This window comes from Passer montanus, unplaced genomic scaffold (genome assembly GCF_014805655.1).
Source record: "Passer montanus isolate IOZ18808 unplaced genomic scaffold, ASM1480565v1 scaffold10, whole genome shotgun sequence".
In the NCBI taxonomy this organism is placed as follows: Eukaryota; Metazoa; Chordata; class Aves; order Passeriformes; family Passeridae; genus Passer; species Passer montanus.
In genome coordinates this window covers 12,607,163-12,634,382 of record NW_024356505.1, presented here as the reverse complement: position 1 = coordinate 12,634,382, position 27,220 = coordinate 12,607,163, and the positions used below count along the sequence as shown (strand labels likewise).

Here is a 27,220-nt window from a genome sequence, read left to right as displayed (position 1 = left end):
ATTTATGTTCTAACCAGAATTAGCTCCTAAGAGTCAAAACCTTTATCATGGATGCTTGTTTTAACTAAAGTTATCTCAAAGCTCTGGATGTCTTGGTGGTCCCCATCCAACAGGAAATCACCTTTCCTCTTTTGTAAATAACCTAAAACTCTTATTTTCAATTTAAAAATAGTATCCATTACAAATATATTTTGAGAGAGAGTTCTGCATAATTGAAAACACACGCTAAGCATTCAAATTCCGCAGGAACGAAAACTATAAAAAATGTTGTAGATCAATACAAGACAGAGTTTGCACATCCCTCTGCTTTCAGTGCAGAGTTGTTAGCTCTTTAATGTGAGCAAAAATTTTAAGGAGCTTGCCTTTTCTGGAGCTCTGGACTTCTATCTGTATGAACAGACTATGTTGAAGCTTTCCAACAAATGTCACCTGAAGTGCAAAGCATGTCACTACTGACCAGCTGAAATATCCTCCCTGTGCCCTTCAGCACAATCAAATAATGTCCTTTAGCCCTACTATGGTTGACTTCAAAAATGTCATAATTTTTATTTAATTAATTTTATTTAAAGTTGCTGTACTTATAAAAGCCTTGAAGACCTAGCACAAAACCCTTAATTAAATATTTTGTGATTTTCATACAGTTTTCTACACAATTCAACTAGCCAGAAACATTTTAGCTGCTTAAACAAAGGAGGAAGTGTCAGTGTGAGATCAATCCCAGGCAGAGATTGTATTAGTTCCTGGGAAGACCATGCTGGCTTATCCAGGGAAGGGGAGCTGGTTCATCATGTTTTGGAGGGCTGCTAAACATAATGTCATTTTCAGTCACTTTCTTTCAGAATCTTCCCATTTCATATGACCTGAAGAAATAAATCCAAGTTTCCTTCAAATGTGCTCAATCACTGCAAGCACATGTCCTTAACAGAGCATCAGGGGTGCTGGGGGAATGTAGGGGGTCAGAAATCCACTGCCATTCCTCAGGACAGGGGGCAGAGCCTCGAGAGTGGTTATTGCTAAGTACAGATACAGCTGCACGCTATTTTACACGTTGTTATACTTGCAGAGCTCATTTTGCTTAAAGTATTACTAACCCTCCCTTCACCTGATTTTCCTCCCTCACTTGTAGAATTATTAATAATTTTTTTACTCAAAAACTAGAGTGGTAAAGTTGTTTTCTTCTTCATATTCATGCATCTTTTTTCACAGCTGCAGAAGATGTTTGGAGCACTCCACTTCGTTGTGCTTTCCCTCTCAGTTTGCATGGCTGAGATGAAGAAGATCATGAAGAACCCTTGTGTTGCAGACACTGTGCAAAGCAGCCTCAGAATTGTTGTTTTTAACATTTTTTCTGAAAATTCTTTCTCCCTTCTGTCCTCAGACACAAGGCCCTGAGAAGTTATTCTGAAGCTTTCCACCACATTCCAGTTAGGGAGATTTGCATTGTAACTCACTTCTGTGCTAAGTGTAAAGCAAAAATTATATATAAAAAAAAATATTAACAGCGATATCACTGTTCAAATAGTTCATCTGCAGATTGACAAGAAAATTTTGAGATGTCTTGTTGGGTAAAGACATCTACCAGAAGCCAGAGCTGGATTTCTCCTGAGGTATTGGTGAAAACCATACCCATGCAAAACACTGAGCCAAAGTGGCAGTGCTGCAGCCTGGGGCTGTGGTGCCCCAGCAAAGCTCTTGATCACAGAGCCACAGATTCCTGAAAACCATACCCATGCAAAACACTGAGCCAAAGTGGCAGTCTGCAGCCTGGGGCTGTGGTGCCTCGGCAATGCTCTTGATCACAGAACCACAGATTCAGCTGGGAAAGACCTTTAAGATTGTGGTTCACCCAATGTTAACCCAGCCCTGCCAAGGCCACTTCTCACCCCACTGCCAAGTGACAATGCCGCCACAGCAATGACATCCAGTGGCATTCTCACTGTGGGGTTCATCTCCTCATTTTCACTCATCAGTGGCCTTCAGCTGAGCTTTTCTACTTGGAAGATTATGCCTAAAAATGTACACATTTGTACGTCAAAAGTAAAAGTATGGGGTCGTAGAAGAGGACGGGAATATAAATGTGTATCTGGGTGAAATCCAGTGATTTGGCTGCCAAAACAGGTAAAAACCTTCATCATTTGCTCCTGGCTTCAGACTTTTGAATTTCAGCCTAGACAAATAAAGAGCCTGAAAAGGTAAAGAAGCTCTGACTTCCTATTATATTCTAAATAAAACAAATATAGCCATTTGGGTTATATACTACATTTCTTTACTTTTGTCAATATCTCAGCTAAATTTCTTGATTTCTTCTTGATTTGAATAAAATTCAAACACAAGGGAAGGTATTAGTAATTAATTAGTGTAATTAATTAGTGTTATCTCAGCACTCATCTGGTATAGTTTTTATTTGTTACCAGAACATCCACAAAAGTTGAACTGATAAAAAAATTGCTCAGTGAAGAATTATTTATAACTTGAATTTCTTTGGCCTCTATGTCTTAGCAAAACCTGATTTTTCTTGTTTTTATTTGTCATTCTACAACACACCATTCAATTACTATTTTTTCTTGCCAAAAGTTCTTTTGCATTATGTAATACTGGAAGAAGTAGGTACTCTGAAATGTAATAGAACAAACAATTAGTAACCAAGAGATCAAATAACATCTATTTTCATTTCCTCATTTTGTTATTAATTAATTTTTGCCTTCATCCAAATACCACTCACTATAACAGCAGCATGAAAAGTCAATAGATATATACTGAATAGCAAATATATATAGAATATATATAGTGAATATACAGAGGTTTGAATGTGCAACACATTTTCCTCCTTTTACTTATGCTTCTCTTTACTTTCTTTTCTTCAAGTCTATTCCATTTTTTAGACTTTGATGCCAGACACAGTACAGGACTAAATTCAGATTATGCATATTGGATGTAATAACCTTTACTGAGAGGAACAGCAATGACCACACATTGGATCTGATTTTTTTTTAAATAACCTTTTTCACCTTCTGTCCATGAGCAGCAGAACTGAACCATTTGCAGTGAAGCCTCCTGTGTTGGGCACCAAAGAGGTTTCCCTTCCTCCCAGAGCACTGCATGCAGCAATGCTCTGAGCACCCAGCTGCAGTCAAGCAGCGTGGCTGAGGAAAGATTTGTTAAGCTGTTTTATTCTTTTCAGGGAGACAGTTTAAATTACAGATCTAAGAAGCAGATTTTTCTATTACAGGATGCACACACATCTCTGTAATGATTTTAATAATGTTATATAGTGTTTCCCATGCTGGGCTCATAGCTCTGGTGACCAGTGCAGTCCACATGCTAGACAGATTTTACCCTCAGTACTTCACTTAAGCCAGGGATTGCAAGTAGGCTGCTGTATTAAATCAATTTTTTGGTTCTCACACAGTAACACAGTAAAGCCATGTTAGATTTTCCAGCATTGGCAAAGAAAGCTGAAATAAAATAACCATATTCCAATGCAGATTTACAACAGAATCAGTGAAAATTTACTGCTCCTATCACAGAGAACATGAATAATGGATATGAGTGTTCATTTAAGATGAACTCAGAAGACTAACTCCTATACATTTAATATATTTCCCTGCCCACATGTGATCAGAACTTTTAAAGATTATTATGTAATGCACTTGGGAGCAGGGCATTAAAAATACACATTTGTCCCAGTCAAGCAGCAGTTCCTGTTGAAGTTTCTGCAAGCAGGAGCCCCTCCAGCTGTGGGGCAGGAACGGGCTGATACCCCCTGATTTGGGGCTGCAAGAGCCTGAGGGTGCTCCCCTGCCCTGCCAGCAGAACACCAGGGCCTGACCCTGCCACCTGCTGCTCTGCAGCAGCTGAAGGTGAGTCAGGGTGGTGCTGGATGGGTGGGAATGGGCAAGTTATGGCACAGCTCCTCCTGGTTAACCCATGGCCCCAGCAAGCCCTGACCACGCTGTGCACATGGCAAACTTGGGAAAAGCCAAGCCAAGCCCTGTATGATCTCTTTCCTTCTATTTGCCCCCAGACCCCAATGAGTCCTCCTCAATGCTGTCAGCCACAGAAGGTGGATCCAGGTGGATTTAAGTCCTAAGATGACAGCAACACCTCACTGGGAGCACAACAGCCCCACTTGCTCAGTTTGCCTCCCTTTTATGCCATAAATATAAGTATCTAAATTGGGCATTTAGATAGAAGGCTGGTTGCTTTGTACATATTTATCTTTTTTCTCCTTTCTCTATTGCTTGTATATTCACTGCTTGTTCAAGCCTCCAAGGAAGAGGTTACTCTCTGAATTACTGCTATTAGTCAGTGGGAATACAGTCCAAAAAATGCAGCATTTTGCCCATTTTTTATGTTAACATGTTAAAGAGTATGTTACACTGAAGTTCAGCTGCCAGCATTTTCATTATGTCTGACTTCTATTTCTGGGAAGTGCTGAGGTTATTTCTTAAGCAGTCAAGGCAATTTCACTGGACCATAAAACAACTGAGCTGCTGTGGTGAACTCTTATCCCTTACCCATAATAAGTGAAACATAGCATGTACAGGGAGCAAGGTGCAACTGAGTACATTCAGTTTACTTTATTTCTTAGAAAAGCTTTAAAGGAGCTTTGGCTGTGAGACTATTCCTTCAGTGTCCTCCCACCAAGGAGACTACAGAACAAATTTCTTGTTAAGTATATTCTCTTTGATAGGTCACTTTTTTGGCTGGGTTTGCTGGTTTGATTGTTTCTGGATAACTTTTTTTTTTTAAAGAAATTTTTTGCTTCTTCCTAGCCAAAATATCAATTAATGTTTTTAGAGAAAACAGAACTTTTCAGCAAATATTTGATAGCTCTCTTGAGCTGAATGATACAAAATCAATATTTTAATGCCTCTCTGAGCAACAGAGAAGCCTGAATCAATTTCATTAAAATATGATGAAAAAATATGGGTCTCGTGCAGCCACAATCATGTGCTTTCACTGCAATTAGCTACTCTCCTGATTGGAAGAGGTCTGTACCTCAATGAATCATGGTGACTATAAAATACATCACTAACAATTCATTAAATCAGTATGAGAAAAGTAGCAGAGTAAAACCAGTGTCCAGATTGTAAATTAACTCTGGCAGCTGCAAAACTGAAAGTGGGTCAGCTGAGGTGCACATACAAGAGGCCAGAAGCTTACAGAGACTTTGGGAGACCATGGGCTACCACAGCAGAGCCCTGGGACAGGATAGCTGCCCCTCCTCCTTGCACTGTCATCATAGTGGAAAAAAAACCACAACAAACTTATCCAGAGATAATAAATAAACTTACTTGCTTTACATACCTCTAAAAAAGGTGTGTGGTGCAATCTGGATGATCAGTATCTGTTATTGTGCTTTGTCTTCAGCTGCTGGTCATCTGCAGCCCTACTATGGGCAGGGAAGACAAGTCCACCTGTGAGGATGAGTGGGCCAGGGCACTCTGTGGGTCTGTGTCTCCAGGCTGAGCTCTTGTGAGGATTGGCAAAGTGCTGCAGATGATTTCCTGGGCTCCCCTACCTTCCCCACAAGCTGCTTTCATGAGGCATTTTGGGCCACGGTCACACACATGGCTACGACTGAGCAGGGAGTTCAGCATTTGTAGGGAGGGACCAAAAAAAGCAGAGAGCTGGCAGGCTCATTCAAGCCTTCCCTCAAGAGAAAATCTGGCCAAAAATTATTTGTATCACAAAAGAAATTCTACATCTTTCATGATGTAACTTGAGGCCATTTCTTGTTATCCTGTGTGCTGTTACCTGGCAGAAGAGACTGATCAGCCCCTGCTATAACCTTCTTTCAAGTAGCTGTAGAGAGAGATAAGGTCACTCCTGGGCCTTATCTCATGCTGTGGTCATTCCTTGTTCCTATGCTGTAGTCAAATGCCAAGTTTGGAAAACTGTCTTTAAAAAAATCTTTAAAATTGGAAACCGTTTTAGATTGGAAAAATTAGATTAGATAGGAAAAATTTCTCCACAGAATGGGTTGTCAAGCATTGGAACAGGCTGCCCTGGAAGTGGTGGAGGTATTTAATAGATGTGTAGCTGGGTCCCTTAGGGATGTGGTTTAGTGGCAGTGCTGGGTTAACAGTTGGACTCAATGATTTTAAAGATCTTCTCCAACCTAAACCACTCTATGATTGTATGACCAGCCCCAACACAGGAATCTGAGAAATGCGTGACTGATAGGAAACACCTTCCCACAAAATATGGTAAAATGCATAGCTCTAGCTACTACAAAGGCAAAAAATAAAGGTACTGGAATTACCGAAAGCCTGTTTGATCAGTTGCAAGGGTTAAATAATTTTTCAGTGATAAACTGAGATAGTTGGTACTAGAAACTGATCAGGAGCTTTTTTTTTTTTTCCCAGTACAAGAAGAACTGCAGACTGCTAAGGCAGCTTTGTTTACATGTTTGGTTCAATCAGCTGATGCCCACTGTCCCGTGTGAAGCAAGGCAGAGAAGATTTCTTCCCAGGAAGGGAATTTGTCAAGCCCTAAGCAGAGTTCCCTTGAGAGATCACTGTTACTGGCAGACAACATTTACCTAAATGTACCTGGTTGCCAAAACAAGATTGTCTGTTTTGTTTTGTTTTCCTTTACTTTATTGGCCAAAAGCCAAGTTCATACTTCAAATCCTTTTTTTTTTCCTCCTTTCCTTTTTTTTTTTCTTTGCACTTTTCTTCTTTTTATCTTTTTTTAAGTTCCTGTGAGTGGTGATAAACAATTCCTATGTTGGTGTTGCATTGCTGGCGGTGTGATAGCAGTGTGAGCATGCCAGCTCTGTCAGTCTAGACATGCAGGTACACATGATGTGTTCACACCCTGTCATCTGACAGCCTTCAGGTAGCAGAGATGTGTATCTCCTCAATGAGATTTAATAACTGAGCTGCTAAAGCTGTGAAGTACCACGCACTTCCTGCCCACGCACTTCTTTGTCAGATGAAGCCCTAAATCTCCCTGAATGTGTGTTTCTTTGCTGGGAGAATGTTTAGGATATATTTCAAACCTTTTCTTCTTTATAGCTGCCTGATTCAATTCACTTGTTTAAATTGCAAAGCTGTTTCTCAGAGACCAAGAATAATAATGTAGAAAATATGAAGGTAATTTAAGATCTGATGATGATCCACAGGTTTCAAGCAACCCTTCAGTGTCCCAGACACTCATTTTCAGACACAGTCAGCTATGGCTAGAACACTTAGAAAAGTCAGCTCAGTTTTCAGATGGTCCCTTCAGTCTTGACTTATCATACTTTTCTTAGCTTTTTATTCACTTCCTTTACACTTCTGTTCCCCCTAGCTCTTTCTTCCCTTCTCCTCTCCTCTTGTGAATGTTGGCTGCAAACACACCACAAGTGGACCCAAATATTTTCTGTGTCAGCCCTGCAGGAATGTGTAATCTAAGGCCCAAGAGCAGAGGAGGAAGAATGTGAAGGACTGGAGTGTCACAGCAAAGCCACCTTTTAGTTATTACCCCAGCCCTGGTGGGTTTGGATTCCTCTAACCACAGGCCTGATCCTCAGTGCCTCTGAAGTCTATTTACAACATGTTTAATAATTTCTACCAGCTGGTTCTTATTCAGACTGTCACTCAAAATTTATGTAACAATTTCATGTATCAAATAACATGGCAAAAAACTCCATCGTAACCAACGTTATTGTTTTTAGGCTGATAAATTTTTGGTTTTAATTAACAGGCATTTGTTGTCAGCAGTTTTCCTCTGGAGGTTCTCAAAACCCTCTTGGGAATGAGCATTCAAACTTCCTTTCTCCCCAGCAGACTTTGGATCAGGCTCCCAGTGCTGAACCACAGTGTTTGAAGGTCACTTTTCACTTCTAGGATCAACAACCTGGAAACAAAGGAGTGCAATTAAAGTTAATATCCCACATGGTTTAAAAAATAATTGTGAATGCCTTCGAAACCTGACATTTCAACTGGGAATGCAGCTGATTGAATAACAACAAAAAAAAGCAACAATCACATGAGGACGCTGCAGTCATATGATTTTTTTTTGCACAGTCAGTCACAGTTTGACTTCGATTTATGCTCCCCCTTGTTTCTGTCAGATAATGAGGGCTTAGTTTAAACAAGCCTGTAGCCCTAAGGCTATTGCTGTCACCCTGCTCCTTGGCTGGCAGCAGCAGGGAGGGTTAGCTCCAGCCGGGAGGATGCTGAAGCATGGATTCTAAAAATGCAAGATCCACAGGACTGGACATCAGAGCCTGCACTACTGAGAGAAATGCTGGCTAGGGTGCTCTGGATAGTGGTAGTAACTTACACAGATAATAAAAACACTAGAAAAATAGAAGAAATTACAAAAAAAAAAAAAAAAGTAGTTCGAGTTCTAAAATCCTTTTCATTGGGCAATGTCTTCATTCTGTTGACAGTGCCTTGGAGTGATGGACTTCCACCTGCCCTGCCCAAAATAAAAATGGTTTGCTGCTGCCCAACTCACTGGTTTACTAAAACTACTACTCAATGTTCTCTTGAGGACTGTACTTGGCCCTATGCCTTGCCATCTTACCAAAGCTCCTTCTTTGCTGCAAACAGCAGCAAGAAACTTCACAAGGCTGCCAGGGCTTCAGTGAAAAGCAGCTGCTGCGCTGCCTGTGGAAGAACACCTGGGCTGGGCAAGCCCACTGAACCTGAATTTGAAACACTACTGCAGTGTTTGCCAATCTATGTGCTAACCTCATTGTTAGGCTGGGCAGCAAAGTCTATTTTTTGTTTATTGCTACAATCCAGAAGTTTATACAACCAGTTGTCTGTGTGAGGGTTGTGGATATTGAGTGGCCATCACCACACAGGGGCTGTGATGGCACGTCCAGCCATGGTTAGATTGTTAGGCATGTACCAAATAAATGTTTAAATATTATTTTCCTTAACAATCAACTCGGATCAGGAGCCAAGTCAAGAGATGTGCTGGAATTGGCCATTTTCCATTGAGTTCAGAGTTGGTGCCCAGCATATGGGATGAGCCGTGGGGTTAAGTAGCAATGGGTTCATCAAATGCAGTGAGCTGGTGCAGTAACACTTGCAGATCAGGCTGGGGCAAGAGTTAATTTGGATTCCTAATTTAAAAACAAATTAAGTACAAAAATTGATCACAGTGCAAAACTAGTATAAAAATGCCTGTGAGGTGAATGGTGTGGCTCCAAACAGGTCTCTCAGTAATCCCAGGGAACGCTGAAAGCAAAGGGAGTGAGTCATAAGCACATGAGCTGAAAGAAGCTGAAGACAAAATCATGCATCTCTGCTTAATTCCATCACATGATGAGTCCCGGGGCCCTTCATTTAATCGGAGAGCAGAGCAGCAGAGAAGCTCCACTCTGAGCTCCCGGTGGGAACCGCAGGAGTGTCCGTGTGCGGCTCCCGGCAGGCGCTGTCCGGCCCGGCTCTCGGAACCATGGGCGCTGCTCGCCACCCCCTGGGACTGCTGCTCCTGGCCCAAGCGCTGCTCTGCACTGCTGCCACACGTGAGTGCTTCCCTTGCCCCGCATCCCTGCCTCGGAGGGTTCTTCCATGTGCCAACCCAGCAGGAAAGCGGCTGCTCCCAGCACCTGGGTGGCTGCTGGAGCCCTGCCTGCCACCCAGTAGGCGACAGCCGGTTCCACCACAGGGTTGCCTGGCTCGGGGTGGAAGAGCTGCCTGAGCTGGAGAAGTGTGCTGAGAACTGCTCAGTAATCTGCTCCCTGTGGTCCACAGGTGCATGGAGCTGACTGGAGCTAAAGCTTGGCTCTCGGCAGCAATTCTTAGCAACACTTCCCCGGTTCAAGCATGGCTAAAACGGCAGATGCAGAATGGGCTTTGCACAGTTGGCTTGGCTCAGCTGTGGCTGGGAGAGGCCAGGTCAGGAACAGTGCTCCCCACTGGGACACTTGCACCTGTGGATCCCAAACCTCAAGGAGCCCAGCCAAGGAATTAGATCTGCAAGCCACAGTGGGCAGGGAGTGGGCTGATCTGCTTCTTTCTGGGCTCCCAATTTGACTCAAGTCTTAGGATGACTCCCTGAGTTCAGGGCTGGGAATTTTAAACGGGATTTTAAGCTCAGATTCCAGAATGTACAGTATGGAAATTGAAAACCTTAAAAGCTGAAGTCCATCTGAACATCCATCTAGCTTTGTGCCTGCCTCCAATGGAGAATAGTACTGGATGTATAACTGCACAGGTCAGGACACTTTCTCAGCTTTTGATGATTTATAGCATTTATAGAATTGCTTCTGTCAGATGCAGAGTCATTGCATTTAACAGTTTTTACTAGACTTTTTCCATCTGTTCATGCATTTGGGTTTTCATTGCAACACGTGTAAATTTTTGGGACACGCTATGGCCTGCCAGCAAAATAATTCACACCTTAATTGTACCTTATGTGAAGAAGTACCTTTCATATGCTTAGAACCTGTAACCTGCTGGTTTCATTTGATTCCCCTTAACTTTTGTACCTTCAGCTTCTTCCTCCATGCTGTTCATGGTTCTGTTTTTATATTCTCCCCTGTCACCTCTCCTCCAGGCTTCAAGACACAGTCTATACAGCTGTTCCTCATATGGAAACAATTCTATCCCTTTGTAGCATCCTCATCACCTCTCTCTGTTTTTTCAGTTCTTTTATAGCGATTAAGCTGCAGAGAACAGAGCATACAGTACTCAAGACATGGCATTATAAAATGCTGTAATGATGTTCCCATATTTGTTCTCTATCTAGCCTTTTCCTAGGTTTTCAACTACCAATGAGTACTGCATTCAAAACTGTAAAGCTGCAAGATCCCAGTTCTGGGTTTAGAGTCCCTCATTCTTAATGTAAGGTTACATTTAACTCTGTCTTTAATAATTTTATTCTTGAGTCATCTAGTTTCATACAGTCCTCCCCTCTATTACTTTAATGCACAGTCCTCAGCAGATTAAAGAACTTTGCTTTTTACCTGTTTTCCAGATTCTGAACATTTAAAATTATTTTAACAATGGACAAAACTGGGCACTTATTCATAACTTTTTTTTTAATATCCTAACCAATCATTTACTCATGTGAAATCAGTCCTTCATTCTTATCCCACGGTAACTTAATTGCTTTATGTTCCTTTAGCAAGGGACCTCATCAAGTGCTGTCTGGAACTCAAGCAGACTGTAACAAGCAGGTCAGCCTTGTTCCCATGCTCTCTGTCTCCCTTGCAAAATTCAGAATATGTTTGTGAGCAATGCACTCCTTTTAAGGCAAATCATATTAATGCACTGTACCTACTTGCTCTGTTCCTCACTGCTGTTCCTACCAGCTTCTCCAACTTGAGCCCCAAAGGGTTTTTTTAATCCTCTAAATCTTCCCTGGAAGTGTTTTTAAAAACTGTCATCACATTTGCCAATTTTTATTTCTCAGTCACTGAAGCAGTGTTAAGCAAGATGTTACATGCTATGGTTAATAGCTCATTTATTTCACTCTTGAATAACTTCCATACTTGGGCCATCCTATCTAGACAACTTTGTCATTTTGTTGATTTGTTCTATAATTGGGTTTTATGTGCCAACACTTCATTTTGAGAGATATTCTCTGTCATTGTAAAAACAAAATCCTATCACAGAAACTCCCTAAGTTCTTCCTTTGTGAATGAAAATATAAACCAATTGACCTGTTTGACTTTTGTGCTACTCCTTTACCTTCCCTGAATGCTTCTTTTGCATCTACATAATCTTTTGGCCCTATACATCCTAGCAAGCTTTCCAACTTAGTTTATATTTGGTGAAAAAAAATTAATTTGTAGTTTTTATGCTTTTTCAAGTTGTTCCTCAAGTTCCTTTATGTCCTGCTTTATTATGTTTCTATACATAACTTTAGAAAGCTTATGTTACAGTCTGGTGCCATTCCATCAGCCTTTTTACTTCTAATACACTTTTATCCTCTTTAGCTGGGTCATCTTTCTATTTCTGCTGTCCTAACATTGGCTCTCATTCTCTCTTTCATGGCTAATACACTTTCACAGGAAATACTGAACTTGTTTCTGCTACGTTTTTCTCCAAAATGAAAGCCAGAATGAGAAAGAAAAAAGTCAATCAGAGTATAAGATCTCTTCCCCTATGATCACCTCACCAAAACTATTACAGGAATCTGTTCCTTGGAGCATAACATTACTCTGTCTATTTTGAACTGAATTGCTCTAATTTTGGTTATGACCAACATCTGTTCTTGAGTGGTTTTCATTGTTAAAAAAGAAATACATTAAAGCTTTTTGTTCCTTTAAATTCACCAACTGAAAATCTTCAGTTCCATGTGTTAGAGAAACCAGTGCAGAAGTCTTTCCTCATCTGAAAAACCATCTTTGACTTGCCCTGAAGCTTGTGAAACACTTTATATTTGACTGAAGCAAACAAAGCACATCAGAGAGGCAAAGAAATACCTAAGCAGCTTGTGATTTAGAAGCAGTAACAACAGCTATCACTAGACTAGAAAATGAATTCTGAATTCAAGGATTGTTAATGAAAACACAAAATTAAAAGCATTTCTACAATTAAAAGTGCTCCAGCTGTTTTTGATAAATTGAACACTTGGGAAAAAAACAATGATTGAAAAGTTTTGATCTGACAAAATCAAAACATTTTTATTCATCAAATAAATTTTAGATAAAATCAAGGAGAATGGGAAAAATAAATTACAAAAATTATGTAGCCATTTACTTTTGAATAAGACGTTAATTTAATGATACCTAAAGTGTAATTGAACTTGCTAAGCCTTTGTGAAGTACTTTTATAGTTGCTAATTTGTTTTTTTCCTGAGTAAAGTTTCTGAACAACAACATTACTAAACTCTCCTTCTGACCAAGACTCAAAATAATACACCATGTAATACAGGTCATTAAGTAAATACCAGTCATAATGTTATGCTTGCTCACATCAAAAAATATTAAATCTGCAGGAAAGACTTGATTCAAGTGATTTAAGTGAGACTGCAGGGAGTTCCTGGAGAGCAAAAATCTGTGGGAGATTGTGTCTCTGAGTGCAAAATCTGTTATTTTCCTTTAACTGTTCAGTCCTCAAGAGTGGGGAGAGAGCTACCAGCATCAGCTCAGAGTGGAGATGGGACTGGCCAAGGGATGTTCTTCCTGCCCAGCAGAAATCTCACTGGGCAATAAAACACCAAGAGAAAGCAGCTCCTGCCTCTTCCTCTGAGCTGTTTCTCTGATTCTCTCTTGCAGTAAAATTAGGAGCCACCCACCTCTAAAGACCATGCTTAAACTGGCTACACCTGCTCTGTAGGTGTAAAATTCAGAGAAATTCCAACACAACCAGTTAGGTTACAGCATACAGGGCAATTCTTGCCCTTCTTACAGGTCTCTGCATTTTCTTTGAAGTCATCCAGAACTTCATTGCACTTGGGTATAAATCTAAGTTGCATTCTGCATCAGCTGTACTTTTACAATAAAGCCATGGAAAGCAGAAATTCTAACAAGTCCCTTAACATTGTGACAGAATGGCACACCCAGCAGTTACCTTACATGATTAACACGACAGAGCTCTTTAAAGCCTCCAGGCTTTCATGGAACTGTGCCCATGAGCCCTCTTATTAACATATTTTTATGGCATCCTACAGTGGCCAACGTGTTCCTACAGGTTACTTGGATATTTACGTTGCTTTCCACTATGTGTCCTTTGTGACAGAAAGAGGGATCCTAGAAGCCTGGGAAAAGTTTGAGCCCATCATTTATAGTAATATGAGAAGAAAGAGGTTATTGAAGTTATTTAATATCGGAGCCATTTCTAAATAAAAGGCATGAAGCTAATATGTTATTGTTGTTATATTATAAACACATTGAATTTACTATTCAGCTCTAAATTTCCTTTTCTGGAAATACCAGCTTCTGTTATAATTGGTTCCACCCCTCCCACTCAAACCACCAGCCAACTCACCAAAGGAGCTGCACTGGGTCAAAGCTAATTCCTGGCACAACTTCCACCAGAGCACAGCTCAGACACAGAATGAATGTATCCTGTCAGCCTTTTACTTGTAGATTTATTACCAGGCAAAGCAGTCAGAAATCAAGCAACCTCTGTGCAGAGAGCCTGACTCTTGCAGGGTTATGTAAACTCTTGCAAACCATTGCTCTGATATGCTCAAAACATTATAAAAATTTTTATTCTTTGTCTGGGAAGTTTGCAATACTGCAAGTAGGAAAAAATGTCAGCCTGACAATGGTGGAATTGTCTTTATGTTGATTATAGTTGATGTAAGTGTTTATAGCTGCAATGATAAAATTCTGTCATTTCCTACTGGTGGAAAGTTTTCTACCAGTACAAGATTACAGTTCAGCACAAGAGTAATGTTTTTATAGACTAGTAGGGAAACATGCATTATGTTAACACTGATGTTTGATTTTCTCTCTAGGGTTTCAAGATGTGTTGACCCATGGAAGCACTTCTCCTGTCACATCCTACAAGAAGCTACAAGGCTGGTCTAGTGATCAAAATAAATGGAATGAAAAACTTTATCCTTTCTGGGAAGAAGGAGATCCCAGATGGAAGGACTGCTGGAAAGGTGATAGCACACACACATTTCAAACACACTTGAAAAACTGTAGTGGCCACAAAATCCACCACAGTGCAGAGTGCAGGTGCTATAGAGCATTTTCATAGGGGCAATATCCACTGCTGCACAGAATGGCAAGTTAGAGAGGACTGGGTTTGATACCATTCCCAGTGGGTTGCCTGAGGAAGCAGAACAGTGAGTTATTTCATAAAATGCTTTCCCATTGTGGCTAATCTCAGACATTAATATTTACCAAGAAGTACTGATGGTCAGGGATCCAGCACAATCCACCACATGAAACATGCCCTGGAGGACAGGCAGCTTCAACTGCTACCTCAGTAGGGCATGTGGGCTTCAGACTGACAGCTTCAGCAAACACCATGTCTACTGTCACCTGGTCTGAGCTCAGGGCCAATGACCATCCCTGGGGAGAAATAAAAATTTTCTCCTTTTAAATATATTGACCCCCACAGGCAGAAAATAATATCCTTAACTCTAGGAAGAAAATTAATGGCAGACCAATAAGTGACCTGGGGGGATATGCTGAGTCCCTCTGATTGTTTGAAGTTGGGGTTTTGGTAAGAGCGCAAGTGACTTAGGAGCATGAAAGCCCTTAGAGTAACCAAGAAAGCATTTCTACTGCAAATGGTGCACAGTTGATGGCAGCTGCTGTTGCGATGCACCCTTTGCTGCTGCAAAGACTGATTTTCTTTTCTACAGGCGGAAGGGTGACAGCCAAACTGGACAGTGACAGCCCAGCACTGGTAGGATCCAACGTGAGCTTTGTTGTGACTCTTCAGTTTCCCAAGTGCCAGACAGAAGATAGTGATGGCAACATCGTATACAGGAGAAACTGTACCCGGGGTAGGTAATGGCAATTTCCCTGCATGGCGCTCACATCTGCCTGGTGCTGCCGTGAGCGTGTCACTGAGCTTTGAAAGCACCACAGGCACACCCGATGAACAGCAGTGCTGGATATTTAACTGAAAACTGATAACTGATAACTGGTAACTGATAACACTTACCTGTCATACCCAGCCTGTTCTACACCAGTTTTTTCCTAAGAAGATCACTGTGGTATTTTTCGTGCTCTGCCCCACTCCGTATACTCTGACCGGGTAATTTGACACTGACCATCGTTATAAACTTGCCTTCCCAAAGCAGTCACACAATCTGACTTCCCAACACAACTGTTACTGCTTTTCAGCTCAGGCACAATGTTGTGTTTTCTTTCAAACTTATAAAGCTGTCAATTTATGAAATTGAGGGGTTTTTTTCAATCGTGAATTGTAGAATATGCAGTTACCACATCTGCGCAAAAGAGTAAATCTCACACTTCCACATTTTAGAAATTAAAAATTAAACAAGTAAATATCTAAAAATCAAGAAATATTTTCCTCAAAAAATCACCCTTTTTCATCTTATTTACTACTACATGGAGAAAAAAGCCCATCATAATTCCAGTTTTAAGCTGCTGGATCTAGAACAACACATGCTGTTCTACCTTTCATCCTCTGAATGCATAAATGTTCAACAAATTTTTTACTGATCAAAGTAATTTTCATTTCAAGGCATATCAGCAAGTTTTTTGTCAGCCTAAGTTGCAGTTAACCATCTAATATTTTGTTAGCAGCTTATATCCATATTCAATAACTGCTGTGCTGATATTGGGGGAGGAAACTTCCTATTTACTATTCAGAAGATGACAGAAATTCATGTCTACTTTATTTAAAGGTGCCATAGAAAACTTTTCTGACAAAACAAACAAAGTCACTTCCTTACAGTGCTTCCACAGCTACTCTTTGTACTTACAATTTTAGATTCTGCCTGCCAAATATATAGGTAGCTCTGTTACCCTAGGCAAAACAGTAGCATCCTGTGTAGTCAACACCAAATTTTTGGGCAAGCACTTCTAAATTGTGTCTGGCCCATGAGACAGTAAAGTCTTTTTAAAACTTCTTAATAAAATAGCACCAAGACAAAACCATTTTGTGTTTACATTAAAAACCAAACAAAGCACAACTTCAGGAAAGAAGAAGCAACATCAATCTAAAAATACCCCACTTCACCTGTTGTTTAAATGCAGCAACTGCTATAACCTGCAGTGCTTGCCTCCTGTTTTCTGACTCTCTGCACACTTCTCAGCTGACCAGAACATGCCCTACTTTTATCCTTAGATCCTCCAGCTTCCATGGATCAGCAAATCTACGTCTACAACTGGACTGAATGGACTGACAACTGTGGCTGGGAAAACTGCACAAGCAACCACAGCCACAATGTATTCCCAGATGGACGTCCCTTCCCTCATCACCCTGGCTGGAGGAGAAGGAACTTTGTCTATGTGTTTCACACTTTTGGTTAGTACTGCAACACATGCCTTGGTTGGGGTGATGCTGCAAACCTTATATTCCCTTTGTACACAACTCATTTGTCAAGTATGTTTTACTAAAAGCACTTTAAAAATTATTCCACACTCTTGAGTGGAAATACTGAATTAATTCCCCACTTTTCCAGAGGGGCCATCAGTTTTTGGTCCAGAAATCATGAATTACCAGAAGATTCTCTTTAAACCTGCATTCACAATACTACCACTGAAGAAAATTAATTTCCTTTCAGTACTACTCAAGATCATTTTCTAGGAAAACAGAGAGTCTGAGCAGGTCAGTCAGACAATTTATTGACAGCTCACTGCCACTTAAGACTTTTAGATTTAAGAGAGAACACAGTGCTGTGTATCACCAGTTTAACAGTGCAGCACTTCTTGTCTCTAGGGAGGTGAGAGCTGCCACTGGCTGTTCTGCTGCTCTGGTCACAGATGCTGATTTTCAATGTTTCCTGCTCCTGAGTGTGTAATGGTTGGGCTATTCCTGCCATTGGCTATGTACTAAATCTTAGTGCCTTCAGTTCTCCTGGCTAAATCGGTATTATTGTCAGTATGAGTAATAATAATATTCCAAATTTTATGCAGAGATGATACCATTTACCTACCTCAGTCAGCTGTTAAAAAGACAAGTAATCAAATATATAAAAAATGGTTGTAGAGTATGAAGCAAGAGGTATTGTATCTTCTGGCTACTCTGAAAGCAAACACAAGATCACTTAAAATGCCTCACACCATCCACTACATAATCCTAATGACTTAATGTAATGTAACTGCTTTGGAAAGATGTAGATGTCTTGGCAATTTTTTCTTGGATTAGTGAAACTGGGGACATCTTTTTGACAACTTTGAAAAACCAGAAATTATGTGAGTAAACACACTGTAAAAGTATCCAGTCTTTCAAAATCACCTGCCATATTATTGGAAAACATTTCTAAACTATTAATTTTGACTTTGACAATCCAAGATTCTCAGAGACTTTGCCTCTCATAAACCAACTTGTGGCGAGGCTGAGGGGGAAAATGTTAAGTTCACATTGTGTTTCAGGTCAGTATTACCAAACAACGGGACGATCTTCAGCCAAGTTTTCGGTCAACACAGCAAACATCACTCTTGGGGAACACGGGATGGCAGTGTCCATTTACAGGAGAGGGCACTCGGGGTTTGTTCCAGTTGCAAGAGCAAAAACCACCTACTCTGTAACAGGTGAGCGTGCTGGAGTCGGCTGTGGTGACATGCTGGGGGGATTTGTTGCTTAGCTGTTAAAAAAATTCAGCACAAGCATAGTCTGGCATGAAAAGAAGACATTGGCCTGAGAAAGGTTTTTAGCATGAAAGCGGAATCTCTGGTAAATTGTCTTGAGTAGCTTAAGTAACCTTTTTGCCTAGCTCAGTAGTGACACCTCCACTTTGTAATGGAAAACGGTTTATGAGAGATAATGCAATCTTCCACAGATGTCTGTGATTCCTCATTTGTTCCCATATTTTTCTGGCTGTTTCCTACTGACATTCACTCATCAGGTCACAAATCAAATTAAAGTAACACCTGTGTTAAAGATACCATGTTTACATCTCACATTCTGGCTGTTGCTGTTCAGGGGCTTTGGAACTGTTTGTTGTTTGCAGCCAGGCATCTCTGCTTTATTTATTTACCTCTTTTTTTCCCCCCTCCAGACAAAATCCCATTAATTGTGAGTATGTTCCAAAAACATGACCGCAACATCTCAGACTCCATTTTCATCAAAGACTCGCCAATTACATTTGATGTGAAGATCCATGACCCCAGCTACTATCTGAATAATTCTGCCATCTCCTACAAGTGGAACTTCGGAGATGGAAGTGGTTTATTTGTAGCCAGCGGTTCTAGTACATCTCACACCTACACTCTGCAAGGAAACTTCACTCTGAATTTAACTGTCCAAGCCATTATACCTGTACCTTGCAGGCCAGTAACACCCACTGCACCACCGCCCACCTCAGCAGGTAAGAATTTATCAAACAGCACTGGCATTAGGAGCTATGCTAAAACTGATGTTTTAAGTTAATATCTTTAGTAGTTTTACTGTCATCATGAAAGAGCTGCAAGCCTCTGGAAACCCTCTATAAAACTGGCTTAGAGACAGAATCAATAAGCATTAACTCTTCTAGGATTCTATGGTAGGGATCACTTACACATTTAACTCCTTATGCATCCAGTTCTACCACCACACTTACAGCATGCAAAGGTTTCAGGTGAACATAAATGTAAGTTTGTATTATCTCTGCCACACTTGGTCAGGAGATTCTAGTCTTGTCTACTCAGGGTCATCTTCTGAGATAAGATGTAAATTTCAAGTGAGAAAAAGGAATTTCAGAACACTCTTATAGCAAGCTCCTGTCTGGATTTCATTAACTTCCATCCAAAATTAAATGAGATTGGATTGAACTAGAAAAACCTAGCCATATTCAAAAATATGGGATTTCCACATGGCATTAACCCAGAACAGCTTTTCCACTCTAAATTTATTGACTAACATATTTCAGAATAACTTTTATTATGTTCAGCATTGGTTTATCATCTCAGAGGGTTTTAAGAAGGCCTACAGTTTCAGCCATAATAATACTACTGTGAAACTGTAAATGTGGCTATATTTTTCAAATTTCATATTTTTAATATATGCTCTTACCAAAATATGGAGTGAGAATGAAAAATGAAAGGAAAGATTTAATTTTCACCACTTCCCCTCTTCATTTTTTCCACTAGCTGTAATGTAGAGCAGTGGGAAAATACCAGCTTTTAAAAAAGCATTTTAAATGTTTTATTGGCCTTTGGATTTCTTACATAATTGATTTGGGGATTTTAAAGAAGTATTTAATTGTATTACACCTTGTAGTCCCCCTTTTATTTCACAGAGATGGGTGACTAGCCAGGTGGCTTTTGGAGTGGGGCTCCCCAGGCCACTCTAGGGTCCTAAAGCTGGGCACATGTGTATTCTTTAGGGATCACAGCCATGAGCTCATTACACAGATACAAACATGACTGCACAGCTCCAAACCAAAGCCACTGACAGCCCATGGAATGAAGGAAGAGTTGGAACATGTGGCTGAGTTCAGAGTACCCCAAAGCAGAGCTTATTCTAAAGTTGTTGCATCTCTGTTTCTTCTGCCTCAGTTACAACTGGACCCTCTTCTGATTCTGACTCTTCTCCCACTGTGGAGTCAGTGGAGGACAATCCTGATGGAGGCTGCCATATTTACAGAAATGGATACTATGGAAGTAGTATTGATGTTGTAGGTAAGGATGTGTGTCAACGCCTGAACAGAGAAATGATGTTAACAATGAACAACAATGCATGGTAGAAATAATATTGATTTAGACATATTTTTATCAATTACATGACATCCACAAAAAGATCCTTCTCATAGACATAGCTGAGAGTTTTAAGGATTAATGTACAGACATCTAAGTTTGGTTTCTGCCAGGGGCTAGCTGCAGAGGTTATGAGCCCTTGCTTTCAGACACATGAGGCTGGACCTTGGTCTGGATCCCTGCTGATGGCTGACCCCAAGTGCTGGTGGGGATGTGTCTTGTGTCACTCCTTTCTCTGCCACCAGCTTCTGAAATGCCACAGCGAGCACATGGGCTGGGGAGGAGGTTTACGTAAGGATGAACTGGCCTTTGAATGCAAAGAGATCTCATGTAGTGGGAAGTGATTTAGCAAAATAAGGAAGTAAATAACAGTAATGAGGGAAAAAAAGACAGACCAGAAAGGAGCAGCCTCACAGGAAAGCAATGGAAAATTTCTCAGCTTTCAGTCTTCAAGAGGAGTGCTAAGGGAGGGAGTAGGTTATGAAAAACAAGACCTGAACTGAGCATCAGCCAAACACTCGAGGTTCAGTACACATAGACTTCAAAGCTTGTCATGTGTCCTACAGTTGATATGTGTTTCCTCTCCCAGAGGGAATCCTCGAGGTAAATATTATTCAGATGACAAGCATCCAGATGACAGAAAGTCAAGCTGAAAACTCACTGGTTGACTTTGTTGTTACCTGCCAAGGGAGGTAAGTTGTGAATGAAGCTGTCAATCTTCCCTGTTTAAAACTAATTAGGTGCTGGAATGCTATATGCACTTAGATGCAGATGTACAAACAAAATTTGGGAACTGCAGTGTTTCTATTTCTTGATGGGAACTAAAGATAATGTAAGTCTCATTTTTAATCTATGCCAACAGAGGCTACTGCCAGGGACTTAGGATTCAGAGCAAACATCCAGTCTCAAAATAAGGAACTGATTGAGGGGAAAAAACGCTTTACAGACTCCTGGCCAAGACAAGATTTCAGCACTTACAGTAAAGTGGGAAGCAGTTTACTGAAATTGTAAGGAAATCCTTTCTTTTTGGCCATGAGTTTTTGACACTTGGGAGTAAATGGGTGAGTCCAAGCAACTTCTTGGATGCAAAAACATTAGACTAGTATTCCTAGGTCTTAGAAGGTTAGAGTTGAGAGGACTAAGAATTACAAGAAACACTGAGGTAATACAACTGGAATACAATTAACCTCTCTTAAGGGAGTATTTTCTTTTCCAGCATATGATACTACTTAAAAGAATCTGCATTCCTTTCTTAAAGATGTGTATTAAGTGTATTAAAGGTCATGGACTTTACAAGTTGATTTGATCCAGGTAATCCTGCGATCACCCTAAAATGTTAAATAATAAGCAAAACAAGCAGATAATTATACAGATTGTATGCATGCATTCTATGTAAAATCCACATGTACATATATCAATGTATAGGTATGCAAAAAATATATATAGTGCCAAAAAATCACTATAGTGCCACTGATTTCAACAGACACCAGCATAAAACTGGTGCACCAGTGCAATGTGTCTATGAACTGGGCTAACTGGGCTGGCAGGACTCCACAGATGCAATGTGCTCTCTCTTCCCATGGCAGCCTCCCCACAGATGTCTGCACAGTAGTTTCTGACCCCACGTGCCAGGTGTCCAAGAGCGCGGTGTGTGACCCCATCGTCGTCACGGATGAATGTTTGCTCACCGTCAGGAGAGCTTTTGAGGAACCTGGGACATACTGTATAAACATCACCCTGGGGGATGACACGAGTCAAGCCCTTGCCAGTGCCCTGATTTCTGTAAATGGAGGTGAGTGCACAAAGAGCAGACGTGGGTCGTTGGTGAAAAGCTTCTCCCTGTGGTCATTTCCCTGCAGGGGGAGAGAACACAGGAATACACAGGGTTTTGGGTTTTTTTTTAATGCCTGGAAGCCTCAGCTGAGACTGCATCAGCTTGTCCAAGAGTCCATGCAAAGATAAAATGATGATCATTTCCCTGTGGGAATTGTAGCTGTTAGACCTTGTTTTGACTTCTGTTTACAATCCAATGAGTACAGTAATTACACAAACTATTTATTCAGTATCACTGTCATCACAAGTCATCCTATAGTCAGTGTAAACATTTCTCTAGCATAACAAATGGCAAGGATCAAATTAGTTTCACCTTGTGGGGTGCCAACAGGGCCTTTCATTCCTCTCCATGCTGGAAACGTAGCCATGTGTCTGAGGAGCAGGGCTCATATGAGAAAACTGGCAAAGCACAACTCACATTCTGGTGGAATGAAGAATTATATGGATTAGGATGTGAAAGCACCATCTCCTGCCAGTCACTGACCTCCAGTGCTTAGCATATTAGAATTACTAACTGTGCTTTGATTCGTACAGCAATAAGTAAAAATGGCATTTTCTTTGGAAAGTGTATCTCACTGTAAAACAGAGGCTAACTTTTAATCAATCTACTTTCTGAACTATAGGAGCATCATCTGGAACAACAGAAGGTGTCTTTATATTCCTTGGCTTGTTGGCAGTGTTTGCTACCATTGGGGCATTTGTCCTTTACAAGTAAGTTGCTAGTTTCTATGATTGAAAACAGTTCAAAGAACTGTCAAAGTATTATTTAAATTAATGAACCGAACAATTTAGATTTGCTTTAGCTACATTTTTGTTTCTTTACTATTGCAGCTCACAAATATTCTGGCAAATATTCAAGAAAATGAGATTACTGGTTTAGGCCACAAAACCATTGAACAACATGCAGATGTTAAGGACTTTCAGAGAAAAAAAATAAAAAATGGGCACATTCTGTGCCCATAAGCACAAACAGTAATACTAGCAGGTCTGGGAACTTCATCTAAGCAGAAAGCAAACTCAAACTGCATGATGTGATTTATATATGCAGTGAAATCAAGCAAATTCTTCATTAATTGATCAATAAATTATTTGGGGGAAAAGGTGCTGAGCATGCAGGCCAGTAGTTGACAGAAGCACATGTTGCTGCATTATTATTTTGGAAGTTTGTCGTGAGACTTTGGAAGTTTCTCTTTTGAGACTGCACAAAGACCCCTGAGTCAAGTGTGTGCTCACCCTTCCCAGTGAGAAACACACACTTCCATGGAGCAGCAGTACTGCAGTACTCCTTTTCCCTAAGTAGGTCCCTGTCACCACTACTGACCTATGGCTGCCAGACACCAGATGTGACTGAACAGGGAAGGAGGAGAGAGAATGCATGATGAGCACATGATTAGTGCTTTTATACACTGGTCACATGCCAAATGTGCACCCTCCTTTAAAAGTCTTTCAGCAACTAACTGTTCCCATTCCTTGCAGGAGATACAAGCAATACAAGCCTATTGAGAGGAGTGCAGAGCAAACAGAGAAGCAGGAGGGATTTACTGCCTACTTCAGCACTTTCAAAGCCATTTTCTTCCCTAATAGCACTGAGAGAAATCCTCTGCTGAAGAGTAAACCAGGCATTGTTTAAACCTTTAGTGTAACACTGACTATTAGATTAAGTTCAGCACTTGTATCTGAGCTGTACTTTAATGGGGCTTTCTTGTTATAAAAAAAACCCCAGGGAGTAAGGTGAAAGCACATGTAGATGGGATGGTAACTTTTGGGGCTTGGTGCAATTAGCAACATTAAAGTAGTCTTTTGTAGAAAAACAAGGAGGTAGGTTTTAGCACTTGCTCTTTTTGCTTGTGATGTAGGATACACTCTTCTGAATTACTAATATTCCCCACCCCCTTATCTGGCTTTTCTTATTTCTAGGTTAGCAACCTGCAAAATTAATCACATCCATAATCTGGAAGGGGGAGGAAAAATAAAAGAGGTTAATTAAAAAAAAAAAAAAAAAGAAGACCAAAACAAAACCCCATCAACCAACCAACTTGTAAACACTTAGTTTTTATTGCTGCTTACTGCCTTAGCAGGATTCATGCCTTTGCTGTAAAGGGAGACATGGGGGGCAGGCACGTGTTATGTCTGTGGAATGAAACGTGCCATGGCCTATTCCCAGGCCCTGGCACTGAGCTGCTGCCACTGCTGCACTGTTCAGGAGGTCCTAGCACAGACTTGCCCCAGGCAGGCCAGCTCCCCACCGAGCAAACCCTAGATTCTGGGAAGCACCAGAGGCACAGCCCCCACTGTGAGTTTGGCAGCAGCCACCCTGTTTTTCAGGGTTCAATAGCATGGGTGCAGCTCATTAAATGCCAGCTGGCCTCAGGGCCAGAAAACAGGGCTGGACACACTTAGCTTCCCACTGGACATGGCCACCAGGGCATGAGTTTCACTATAAATTAGACCACAGACACACAAGCACCCATTGGCTTGGCTCTCCCTGTTCAAACTGAGTCCCATGTAAAATTCTGAGTTGCAGCTGCTGATGCTGCCTTTGCCTCCTTTGCTTCCATTGGTCTGGACTGGCACCACTGCTCCCAAGGGGACAGATATGATCTATGTCCAATGAAGGGTCAGCAGAAGAAGGGATCTAGCAGGAAGGGGTAGCATTCATCTGCCTTTTCCTCTTTTTTCATTTCTGTCCTTCCTGCTGTAAAGAGACATTAATTTCTGCTTGCTCCTCCATCCCTCTGACCACTAAATCAAATACCCCAAAAACCCCAAGATAACTAAAACGCTCTGCTCCAGTTTCTGCTTTTACATGACACACCTTAGAAAATGTAAACTTATGCAAAATCAGTGTGCCTTCACTTGTTCACTCGAGCTGCAATTCTGTTAAAAGAACTCATTCTGAAGCCTTCCACAAGTGATCTGGCCTCGCAGCCACACATGCTCATCACTCAGCATCATGGCATTTCACAGTGGGAGACCAGCACAAACTGCTGAAGGCTGGCTCACTGGATGATGAGGAAAGGAGAGCATCTTATTTGCAGAAAGGGAAGAGGTTGCTAAAAAGGTTCACAGAGATGAGCAAACAGACCAAAAATTCTTTATAGCTCATGTTTCAAAAAACTCCTTTGTTGTCAGCAAAGGTTATAGCCAAAATGGAGGCTGGCAAATGACCTTACACAATCCATTTCTAAACACTGAATTCTTTAAAGATCTGTATTTCAATATAATTAGCTTATTTGACATCTCTTGAAACAACTCTGATACATACTGTTTTCTGTTCCTGTGGCAATACGTAATCATAAACACACTTTCTCAGTGTTTTAGATATTCCAAATATTAATTATTTGTAATTTGAATCTAGTCTTCACTGCTCCTTCCCAGTGTGCACAGACACCTTTCATTGACTTAAGGATATTTTTAAAAAATGCAGATTCTAACATACCCGTGAGATTAATTCTTTAGCTCGAAAATTCAACAGCCCCTTTTCTTCTTTTGTTTCCAGGTTCTCCCATTATTTTAATTCTTTTGTGGCTATTTCAGTTATATTATTAAAAGCAGTATATTTGCTATTGTTCCTTCTTCCTCATACGTAACATCCTATTGTCTAAGAACTAGCATCTCAAATTCTTTTCTGACTTAAACAGGAAACACATTTTCTGCAAAAATTACTGTTTAAGTGTTGTGTCCTCTGTTATCAGTCAGGCAGGACCGTAATTTGTATTTGTTGCTCTAGCTTGAGGCAGGACAGGGGTTTAGTGGAAAGCTTAAGATCACCTGTAATGAAGCATGAAAACATAAAACCTGTCACAGCTTAGATCAGTGAAGATGCAGGCTACCACCTGGGCTACATACAGAAAACATCTTGTTTCTGCAAAATGCTGCATCTTAGATGCTCATCTTAAACTTTTGCATAGAAAATAGCTTTCAGGCATACCTTAAGAACTATTTTATACTTTAACCTAAATATTAGGAATATCTTGCACTATCTCCCTTTAAGTGCCATATCAGAATAGTACATTTTTATATGACCATTTTGCCTTTTCAGCTGTAATTTTTCATACATCTTTACTTTTATACAATGGAATTTAACTGCTGCACTGACAAATAAACCATGTAATGATTTTAAAGAGTTTGCTGCTTTGTCTCGGAATGCCAAACTGCAAGACAAGCAACTTGATGAGTTGCCCAATTATTGATCAAAAGAGTGTCTACCTCCACAAAACACAGGATCTGCCTTACCCTCAGCTCACACCTGGCTCTACCATGGGTTATCAAGCTGATTTTGCAGTCTCCCTTCAAGGGTACTCAGAGCAATGGCACCACAAACCTGAGAAGCAAGGAGACTTTCTTAACACCCAGATGACACAATTTCAGAGCAGATCAGGATACAAATGAGCTTCATGTCCTTCAAAGGCAAGAACAGCTGACAAACAACAGATTTGTGAATGTCAGCAAATGTTACAAGACAGGTTTCAGGCATTCCCTTTGGAGAAATAACATCAAGAATGACATCAAAGATAAATGTACATTGTCTTCATAGAAAGAACATCCTTTCAAACATGTCTTCAAGAGAAACAGAAACATCAGTTGGGTAGCAAGTTTGTTAAGAATTACTTTTAAAATTGAGCTGTTACTTCAAACCATTTGTTTTGTTCCTCCCGCCTTTTTTTCTTGAATATTTTTTATAGCACACAATTAAGGCTCATCAGATGTGGCTTTTTTTTCTTACCAAAAGTATTTTTAAGCTGAGACCAAGGCTAAAAAACACCAGCCTCTGAAGGAATTGTAGAGGAATGAAACAAAACTTTTCAAGAGCCATCCAGCCACTGTGGCTTATTAGTACAATCACTTCCAGCTTCATGCAGCATAGTCAAATCTTCTTTAATGATAAAGCTGATATCACTGCAGGTCTTTACAACTCACACAAAATTCCATAATCCCAGATTTGTTAGGTTGGAAGGGACCTCGGGAGACCATCTAGTCTAGACTCCCAGCCAAGGCAGGGTGACCTACAGTGAATTACACATGAGTGTGTCCAGGAATATCTCCAGAGAGGGAGACTCCACAACCTCCCTGAACACCCTCTTCTGCCATCCTCAATGCAAGGAAGTTCTTCCTCATGTTTAGATGAAACTTCTTGGTTTTAGTTTATGGTCA

At 40.7% G+C, this 27,220-nt stretch overlaps 1 protein-coding gene across 1 annotated transcript; it reads left to right on the top strand.

Annotated features, from left to right (window-relative positions):
• Positions 1-9,297: 9,297 nt before the first annotated feature.
• On the top strand, positions 9,298-26,190 carry GPNMB (glycoprotein nmb). The gene is made up of 11 exons (XM_039713584.1): positions 9,298-9,475; positions 14,365-14,514; positions 15,226-15,369; positions 16,683-16,862; positions 17,933-18,091; positions 18,559-18,867; positions 20,036-20,158; positions 20,823-20,925; positions 21,820-22,025; positions 22,690-22,777; positions 23,543-26,190. Exons 1-11 carry the CDS (start codon positions 9,406-9,408, stop codon positions 23,694-23,696), a joined length of 1,686 nt encoding a protein of 561 aa, XP_039569518.1. The 5' UTR covers positions 9,298-9,405; the 3' UTR covers positions 23,697-26,190.
• Positions 26,191-27,220: the final 1,030 nt, after the last annotated feature.